This window comes from Oryctolagus cuniculus, chromosome 11 (genome assembly GCF_964237555.1).
Source record: "Oryctolagus cuniculus chromosome 11, mOryCun1.1, whole genome shotgun sequence".
NCBI lineage: Eukaryota > Metazoa > Chordata > Mammalia > Lagomorpha > Leporidae > Oryctolagus > Oryctolagus cuniculus.
In genome coordinates this window covers 55,999,007-56,008,238 of record NC_091442.1, presented here as the reverse complement: position 1 = coordinate 56,008,238, position 9,232 = coordinate 55,999,007, and the positions used below count along the sequence as shown (strand labels likewise).

General features: G+C 61.3%; 1 protein-coding gene and 1 long non-coding RNA gene across 2 annotated transcripts; one reads left to right on the top strand and one right to left on the bottom strand.

Annotated features, from left to right (window-relative positions):
• The first annotated feature begins 590 nt into the window (after positions 1 to 590).
• Positions 591 to 8,024, top strand: KRT8 (keratin 8). Its single transcript, XM_008256496.4, has 9 exons — positions 591 to 1,228; positions 3,891 to 4,099; positions 4,601 to 4,661; positions 5,027 to 5,122; positions 5,687 to 5,851; positions 5,991 to 6,116; positions 6,433 to 6,653; positions 6,777 to 6,835; positions 7,645 to 8,024. Exons 1-9 carry the CDS (start codon positions 896 to 898, stop codon positions 7,830 to 7,832), a joined length of 1,458 nt encoding a protein of 485 aa, XP_008254718.1. The 5' UTR covers positions 591 to 895; the 3' UTR covers positions 7,833 to 8,024.
• On the bottom strand, positions 3,163 to 4,040 carry LOC138844216 (uncharacterized). Its single transcript, XR_011379775.1, has 2 exons — positions 3,863 to 4,040; positions 3,163 to 3,545 (listed from the first exon to the last, which is right to left on the bottom strand). It is a non-coding gene; the product is annotated as an uncharacterized lncRNA (long non-coding RNA).
• Positions 8,025 to 9,232: the final 1,208 nt, after the last annotated feature.

Here is a 9,232-nt window from a genome sequence, read left to right as displayed (position 1 = left end):
CTCCCAGTGCAGCTCCCCTGTACCAGTGCCCCACCCCACCCCCCACCCTGCCTTCCCTGCCTCTCAGCCCCGGCTGTGCATTCTCTGCAAGGCTCCCAGTGCCCAGGGACTCCTGGGATCTTGGGAGGAGTGTGGGGCACTGGGTTGGGCCCAGGAAAAGTGCTGTTATTAGATCTGTATCTCCCCCAGTACAAACCCAGAGGGATGACAGCCAACCTGTGTGTGTTTCATTCATTCCACAAATATTTACCCAGCCCCCCTTGGCAGCATACGAGGCACGGGGGGGGGGGGGGCTACAGCAGGAACTTGGAGAAACACGGCTAAAGGTTGACCTCACAGCCGAGGCTTCAGAACCCAAGGGTCTCCTAAGACCCCTGTGGCTACTCAAAGCAGGAGGGTGTGTCTTTGGGGTGTCTGCTGCCCTGACCGCCAGGGGCCCCCTTCCTGCTGGGTTTCCCAGGCCTGGGTGTATTCCCCACAGGCGGGAAGCAGCCAGGACGCCAGCGTCCGGCCGACCGCGCAAGTCTCTCCATAGCTTGCGTGCTTGGTCCACCGCCCACGGCAGGCCAGGCGGGTTCCTTCCTTCTTGGAATTCCTTTCCTGGGTTTCTGGGGTAGCTCGGGAGTGGGCTCAGGGCTGGGGCCGGCTCCGGGGTGGGAGCAGCTCTCTGCTGCCCCCACCTGAGTCCTCTCTGGAGGTGGCAGGTGTCGGGTTAGGCCCGGCCCCTTTGGACCTAGCCACTCAGGTACGAGGCCTTTCTCCCTCCCTGTGGGCTGGGCTCTCCGCTATAAAGGGCCACCCCTGGGAGCTGCTCCTGCACCTGGAAGCAGCTCTTCCGGCTCCGTCTGCACCCTCCGCCTGGCTCGGCCCTCCTGCCTCCGCTCCAGCCTCCACCATGTCCATCCGAGTGACCCAGAAGTCCTACAAGGTGTCCACCTCCGGCCCACGGGCGTTCAGCAGCCGCTCGTACACGAGCGCGCCCGGTGCCCGCATCAGTTCCTCGAGCTTCTCCCGCGTGGGTAGCAGCTTCCGGGGTGCTGGTATGGGTCTGGCCGGGGGCTACGGTGGTGCACCGGTTGGGGCCGGGGGCATCACAGCCGTCACAGTGAACCAGAGCCTGCTGAGCCCGCTGAAGCTGGAGGTGGACCCCAACATCCAGGCGGTGCGCACGCAGGAGAAGGAGCAGATCAAGTCGCTCAACAACAAGTTCGCCTCCTTCATCGACAAGGTGAGGGTCCCCGCCCTTTCTCCCGGCCACCCTCCCAGGCTCGCTGTGGTGTCCTGCTGGCCCCACCCATCCAGGCCACTTTGGCTTGGGGTGGGGCACAGGGGTGCCTGTAATTCCAAGTGGTCTCTCCCCCAGCGCCAGCCTCGCTCCCAGCTGGAACAGCTGTTGGGGGAGTAGGCGGGGAAGGGGCAGGGCAGTCCCCAGGAGCTCCCCAACACGGCCACCTGCCGCTTTCTTCCCCTTTTCACACTTTCCAACGCGGGGTGCGGGGCGGGGGTCGGGGTGCGGGGCGGGGGTCGATGGGTTTCTAGAAGAAAGTAGGATGTGTGGATTCCCTCGGGCAAATATCGAGGGAGGCCTCTGAGGCCTCAGGGCGCGAGTGCTGGGGGCGCCCGTTTGAGTCAGGACTTGGCCCCTGCCCGGGAGGCGGCAGTGGGCGGGGACGAGCCCCGCCCCGGTCCCCGCCGAGGGGTGCGGGGCTGAGCTCCGCGCTGGGCGCGGGGACCGTGCGTGCGCGCCTGCACCTGGCTGCATTCGCGCGGTTGTCAGGGCCAGGGAGAGGGGAGAGGCCAGGAAAGCCCATCCGGGATTCAAAGTCTGCGGGCGTAGCACACCCCGCCCGTGTTTCGGGTCCTGTTAAACCCCAGAGTTTATGGCTTCAGATAACGCGCCCGTCCACGCCCCTTTGCCCTCGCGGCCTTTCGCCTCTGTCGCTCTTCCTACCCCGGCTCCGCCTGCACAAAGGAGCCAGGCCAGGTTTTGCAGCCCTGGGGCTGAGCCGCCTCGGGGGCCCCAGGGTTGGGCGCCTGGGCGCTGGCAGGCCCCAGGCAGGCATTGTGGGAACGGGAGGAGCCAAGTCCCGAGGCAGATCTCCGCTGTAGGAGCTGGAGTGCCCCCCGCCCCCGCGAAGCCCCCTCTGCGGGGAGGCCCCCAGCCGCTGGCAGGGCTCCCGCAGCGCCCTCAGGGCAGCCTTGGTCGGCGCTGGCGGGTCCTGGGGGCCTTGCAGAGAACAGTTGAGCTGTGCAGACCCCAGTGCTGGTTCACGGTGCAACCTGGCGGGGCCTGCCTTGCGGAGTCGTTTTTCTCATGTGTAAAAACGGGCTTGATGATGCCGGAACCAAAGAGTTTCTGGCCTGTTTAGACATACGATCTTCGTAGAGACCTTGGCAGTGATTGGCCCGTGCTAAGCGTTCCCTTAGTCCTGACTGGTATTTTTAATGATTTGAGGGGCTGGAATGAGCCTGGGAAAGAAAATGGATTTGCAGAATTGTGTGAACGAGACTGCAGCCTTGGGATACCCTTCTCTCCCAAGTCTCCCTAGTTTACAGAGTTACGAATTTGTGTGGATTAAAAAAGAATCCATTATTTAGATGCCCTGTCTCAGGGATATTTGCATTCATTGCAGTAGTAGAATTCTCAGAACGTTTTAATGGTTTCTAACTTTTTTGAACAGCCATATGCGTATATAAATTTTCATTTTTTTGTACTTGAATATTCTAAATGAAACTGACATCTCTTGACAAATAGAATATATCTATGTATTTAACAACAAAAAAAGAGAATACATTTCCCCTTCTTGGAACAAATCTATTATTGTTTCTCTTTATAAAAAAAATCCCCCTAAAAGTTGCCTTATTGTCATTCTGCAATCTGGGTTCTTGGAGCCTAAGGGACCAAGGCCTCTGTGGTTGGGGCAGAGGGGAATGCTCGGAGGTCAAGCCTGCAGGCCCAGCACCCTGGTCTCTTGCCGGAGCTCCCTGCAGAGGTGGGGCTCCTGAGAGGGCCCGGGCCGCTGCCATGGGGGGGACCAGGCTGTGAGAAGGGAAGCGGCTCCCACCGGGTGGCTGGGACACAGGTCTCCTGGCCACGGCTGTCCTCGGGGTGGGGTTGCCGATTCTGCCATCTGCACGAATCCTTCAAAGTCACTCCAAATACTAAGGGTGGCAATAGTATTTAATATAAATCATCTCCATTTTCTTTTAAAAAAGGTTTACTTAGTTGAAAGGCAGAGTTACACACACACACAGAGACAGAGACAGAGAGATAGATATCTTCCAACCATTGATTCTGAAATGGCCACATTGGCTGGGGCTGGGCCAGGCAGAAGCCAAGAACCCAGCACTCCACTGGGTCTCCCACGTGGGCACCTGAGCACTTGGGCCATCCTCTGCTGCTTTCCCAGGTGCATTAGCTGGGAGCTGGATTAGAAGAGAGTAGCCGATCTTGAACTTGGTCCTGCATGGGATGCTGCTGTCGCAGGCTGCGGCTTCACCCGCTGTGCCCCAACGCCAGCCCCAACATTTTCTTTATCAATCTTCTACAGAACGGAAAGCAAAGCATCTTTACACTGCTTATCTATTTCTGTTGGTCTGTAACATACAAACTAAGTAAACAAAAGCTTATTCTGCAAATGCCGCTTTAAAATCACGCCAGTAGCTATGAAAACGCCCCTCCGCCCCGTCTGCCAAGGCTAGAGGGACCTGCCGGCCAGCTCACCATGCTGTGCCCCTGTCCCCCGCCCCGGTCCTGGCTGATCCTCCCAGACAGCTGACGGGGACCCTGGGGGACCTCACAGCTTTGGGGAGAGACAGTGCCTGGGTGCCAGCCCCCTTCGATCCCTGGCCGGCTCAGCACCTCTTTGCTCGATCCTCCCCCCGTGCAGGTGCGCTTCCTGGAGCAGCAGAACAAGATGCTGGAGACCAAGTGGAGCCTCCTGCAGCAGCAGAAGACAGCTCGCAGCAACATGGACAACATGTTCGAGAGCTACATCAACAACCTGCGGCGGCAGCTGGAGGCGCTGGGCCAGGAGAAGCTGAAGTTGGAGGCGGAGCTTGGCAACATGCAGGGGCTGGTGGAGGACTTCAAGAACAAGTGAGCAGCCCCAGCCCAGCGCGCCCGCCCAGCTCGGTGCAGCCTGCCCTGGGCCCAGCGTGCCATGCGGCCCTGTGTTGCTAGGTGACCCTGTGACTCACCTCCTCTCCGTCCTCTAACCGTCCAGGTTTCGACAGCAAATTATTTGCTCATGCAGTGACCCTGAGACCAGGGAGCTGGTGGCCACCAGCGCTCACGTTGATACTTAAGCCCTGGCCCCTGCTTATTTCTGACCCTTGACCTTCAGCCAGCATGCCCAGTGCCATGCATCTTTATGGATCTGCGAGAGAGAGAGAGTTTCTGCTCTAGGCTTCTCCACTGGCTGAGGTTGCGCTGGGGCAGGCAGCAGGAGCAGCTGTCTTGCATCTTGCATGACCATGAGCTGAATTTTCTAGATAGCCTACCCCCCCCACCCCCACCGCCCCGGCTCTGACCACACCCCCAGACCCTGGGCTCCCCTGCCTTCGCCTCCACTGTCTGATGCTGAATCTCCCACACCAGGTACGAGGATGAGATCAACAAACGCACGGAGATGGAGAATGAGTTTGTCCTCATTAAGAAGGTGAGGAGCTCCTGTACCCCAGCCGGACACTGGGGGCTGTGGCCTGGGGCTCAGAGGCAGCGGCTCCCTAGGTTTTGTCTTGACGCGTTTCTAAGTCGTGGGAAGGGTTGGTTTATTTCAGTGTCAGAGCGCTTTCTGGTTAATACAGCATGGACAGGAAGCCGAGGACAGATGGTTAGGTGCATTTGGAGTGCAGGTGCAGAGGTGTCCTGGAGAATCAGGCCACAAAGTGGGGTGGGGAGGGCAGTTGGGTAGAAGGACCTACATCCGGGCCACTGAGTGGACGGATGTTGGGGAGCCCCTGGGTTGGAGTTGGAGGGGGACACTTGGCTCAGATCCCCCCTTGCCCTTTGCCCCACCCCCAGGACGTGGATGAAGCTTACATGAACAAGGTTGAGCTGGAGTCTCGCTTGGAGGGGCTGACGGACGAGATCAACTTCCTCCGGCAGCTGTACGAAGAGGTGTGTTCTTGGGGCCGAAAAGTGGCTCCCAGCCTGGGACCCAGCCAGAGGTTCCCCCTCCCCCTAGCCCTGTTGGCACCGCCCCCAGCCTGGGACCCAGCCAGAGGCGTCCCCCTTGGCCCCTTTGGCGCCACCCCCAGCCTGGGACCCAGCCGGAGGCTGCCTTCTCCTCCTGGCCCCAATTGGTGCCCCCTGCCTGGAACCCAGCCAGAGGTTTCCCCCCAGCCCTGTTGGCACCCTCCCCAGCCTGGGACCCAGTCAGAGGCCCCCCTCCCCCGGCCCCGTTTGCTCCCCTCCAGCCTAGGACCCAGCCAGAGGCTCCTCCCAGCCCGCAGCGCCCCAACAGCGACCAGTGTCAGCCCAGGTGATGCTGTCCTAGGCACTCTGTATTTCACAGAGGAATGGGCTGGGAGAAAGAAGTACAATAAGCTTTCTAGGGTCATCTCACAGGGAGGGTGGCTCAGCCTGCACCTTTACTTCTGAGCTCCGGCCGCATGGGATTCCTCGGGGGACGGGCTCCCTTGTGTGTGGCGAGAGCCTCACTCCCTGCCCCTTCTCCCGCAGGAGATCCGCGAGCTGCAGTCCCAGATCTCCGACACGTCCGTGGTGCTGTCCATGGACAACAGCCGCTCCCTGGACATGGACGGCATCATCGCCGAGGTGCGCGCCCAGTACGAGGACATCGCCAACCGCAGCCGCGCCGAGGCTGAGAGCATGTACCAGGTCAAGGTGAGGAGCCGTGTTGCTGGGAGCCGTGGGGGTATTGTTGGGGTGCATGGAGGGGGCGAGATGCCCAGGCCCCGTGGCTCTGCAGACAGCACCCTGCCTCGGATCGAGGGCACTTCCTCACTTCCTCTCCCGCCTGCAGTACGAGGAGTTGCAGTTGCAGGCTGGCAAGCACGGGGACGACCTGCGGCGCACGAAGACCGAGATCTCCGAGATGAACCGGAACATCAGCCGCATCCAGGCCGAGATCGAGGCCCTCAAAGGCCAGGTGCGGGCTGGCGGGGCTGGGAGGGATCCTTGGACGCGCACTTGGGTCTACCACGGGAGCGAGCAAGGGGCTGGGAGCTTCCGGGGAAGCTGAGCGGCGCTGAGCAGGTGTCCACAGCATGGGACGGGAGTGCGTGGGGGCTGGGGCCCGGGACGTGTTCCCCTAAGCCTGCTTATATGTCAGTCAGACAGGGTCCTGCTGCCTTAAGGACTTCAAGGTCTAGTGCACTTAGGGTAGGGGGACACAGGTGACACCTTAGGGTGAGGCAGGGAGGGAGGAGTCAGCTCTAGCAGCTTCTCTGTCCCACCCCCTACAGAGGGCCACCCTGGAGGCCGCCATCGCCGACGCCGAGCAGCGTGGGGAGCTGGCCATTAAGGATGCCAATGCCAAGCTGGCCGAGCTGGAGGCCGCCCTGCAGAGGGCCAAGCAGGACATGGCGCGGCAGCTGCGCGAGTACCAGGAGCTCATGAACGTGAAGCTGGCCCTGGACATCGAGATCGCCACCTACAGGAAGCTGCTGGAGGGCGAGGAGAGCAGGTGCGCCCGGCGGGGGTGGGGGCGGGGCGGGGGTTCTGCCTGCACCTGGGTGGGGAGGGGGTGGGGGCTGCCTGTGCAGAAGGGGGAGGGCCCGGCCCTGACTCCCCGTGTGTCTGGGTGCAGGCTGGAGTCTGGGATGCAGAACATGAGTATCCACACCAAGACCACCACTGGCTACGCGGGTGAGTGTGGGGGGTGGGCTGCCCCGGGGTACAGGGAGCAGGGCGGGACCGGGGAGGCCTGGGGCTCAGGAGCTCTGTGTGACCCTGGGGGAGAGGCAGAACAGGACTCCTGTTCTTGGGAGAAGCCTGGATGAGGGGTGACATGCAGGACCCCATTTAGTGTAGTTTCTGGTGCAAGCACCCATGTGCCAGGCCCTGTGCCCAGGGCTTTGCATGCTTTGTGCACTTACAAATGAGCTATCTATTGACTTATATGAGAGGCAGGGGGAGCTAGAGAAAGAGAGAGAGAGAGAGAGAGCACGCACCAGTGAACTCTCATCCACTGGTTCACTCCCCAAATGTCTGCAACAGCTGGGACTGGGCCAGGCCAAAGGCAGGAGCCCGAAACACAATCCAGGTTGCCCACGTGGGTGACATCACGGCTGCCTCCCAGGCTGCACATCTGCAGGAAGCTGGAATTGGGTGCAGAGCTGGGACAGGAGCCCAGGCTCTCGGATATGGGCTGTGGATTTCCCAAGTGGCGTCTTAAACCATCATGCTGAATGCCTGCCCTTTCTGTACAACTCCTATACCCTTTCCTGATGTGCAGCGGAGGCAGTTACATGCCTTGTCCCAGGTCACCCAGCCGCCAGGGGCGCTCTTTGCCACCAGCCAGCTCTGGAGCAGTGATGGCTGCAGTCACTGGTCCCACAGCCCTGGGCTGGGCCCCCCTCTCCCACCACTGTCCAGGGCAAAGGCAAAGAGAAGAGACTCAGACCCCTTTGCGTTGAGGGGCCCAGGTGCTCATCCAGTTCCCTCCGTCCCTGCAGGTGGGCTGAGCTCTGGCTTTGGGAGCCTCGCAAGCCCTGGCCTCAACTACGGCCTGAGTTTCCAGTCTGGCTTCGGCCCCGGCGGGGGCTCCAGCTCCTTTACCCGCTCCAAGGCCGTGGTGGTGAAGAAGATCGAGACCCGTGACGGGAAGCTGGTGTCCGAATCCTCCGACGTGCTGGCCAAGTGAACGGCCACACCCCTCCCCCAGGCTGTCCCCCGGGGGGGTTGGGGAGCAAGACAGTCACCCGAGAGGCTCAGCCCAAGCCCTTAGCCCACCCTGGGGGGAGCCTACTGCCCTCTTGCCCGTGCCCCCAATGAAGAATCAATGCACGTCTTTTTCAAAATAAAAACTCAGCCGGCTCTAACCCGGCCCACCTAACCTGGCTGCAAGTACATTCCATGTCCATGGGGTGGGAGGGTGCAGGGCAGGGCTGGCTGGCCGGCTCCAGCCGCTTCCCCAAGAGACCCCCTTGCTGAGCCCTGCTTTGGCGGCTTGGCCATTGCTGGGCCCCCATTCTGCACCTGTAAGCTGTGTGGTTTCAGCGTGCTTGAAGATACTCATCTAACCCGTACAACACACTCTGAGCTAGATAAAAGAGCTTTAATTTAATGAAAGAAAATCGGTTTGAGAAAGCAAGCTGGTTCGCTCTACAAACTCCCGCAAGCATGAGGGCTGGCCAGAAGCAAAGAGCTGAAACTCCAGGTCCCCCACGTGGGTGGCAGGGTCCCAGTCCCTGGAGCCATCCCCGCTGCCTCCGCACGTCTGCACCAGCAAGGAAGCTGGGGTCAGGAGCCTGAGCCGGGATTTGAACCCAGGCACTTGGGGATGAGACCCTGGTGTCTTCAATGCGGCGTTACCCCGAGGGTTCCAGCTCCTTGCCCCAAGACCAACCCACCATGGCTCCTCGCAGAGAGCCCCGGGTCGGAGCCCAGTGGCCAGCCCAGCCCGGGCTCCTGCGTGCTTCCTAGCTCCGGGCCTGTTCACCACGGGCTGTGCCATGCCTGCAGTTTTAAGAGCCCCAGAGGGCGCTGCGCAGGACCTGCCCTGCTCCACCTGGCCACCCCGCCTTTTAGGCGTTGTTTATGATACAGAGGGCGTGTGCGCATCCTGTATTTGCACGTGGGGGGTGTCCTGTGTGTCTACGGGTGTGGACGGGTTCCATGAAGTGTGTGAAGGGGCTGGCCTCTGTGGGAGCGGTCCACAAGGCGGAGGGCAGGAGGGGGTTCAGGAATGCGGCAGCAGGGGCACAGCTTCCTGCGGCCACGGGTTCCAGGGCAGCTGCGCCCACTTTGCTGCCACGGCCCCTGCTTCCAAAAACGCCAGAGAATAAGCGGACATGCAGAGGAGTCAGCCGCGGGGGGCAGCAGGTGCAGGGAGGCGACATCTGGCGCTGGCTGCCTGGGCCCTGGGCTCTCCCTGGGCGAGGCAGGCACACGCGCGGGGGTGGGGGGGCTCCCTAGCAACCCGCACTTCCAGGCCATCCCCCTCTCCCACTCCTTTCCACGAAATCCGGGGGAGGGGGTGGGGCTTCAGTCACCCATAAAGCTGACAGCACCATTATTTATGGGGAGGGGCAAAGGGAGAGC

Excerpts from the sequence above, each read along its gene's own strand:
- KRT8 (XM_008256496.4), top strand. The coding sequence starts at position 896 with ATGTCCATCCGAGTGACCCAGAAGTCCTACAAGGTGTCCACCTCCGGC. Across the intron at positions 1,229-3,890 it reads TCGCCTCCTTCATCGACAAG|GTGCGCTTCCTGGAGCAGCA; the intron begins GTGAGGGTCCCC and ends CCCCCCGTGCAG. Across the intron at positions 6,654-6,776 it reads CTGGAGGGCGAGGAGAGCAG|GCTGGAGTCTGGGATGCAGA; the intron begins GTGCGCCCGGCG and ends GTCTGGGTGCAG.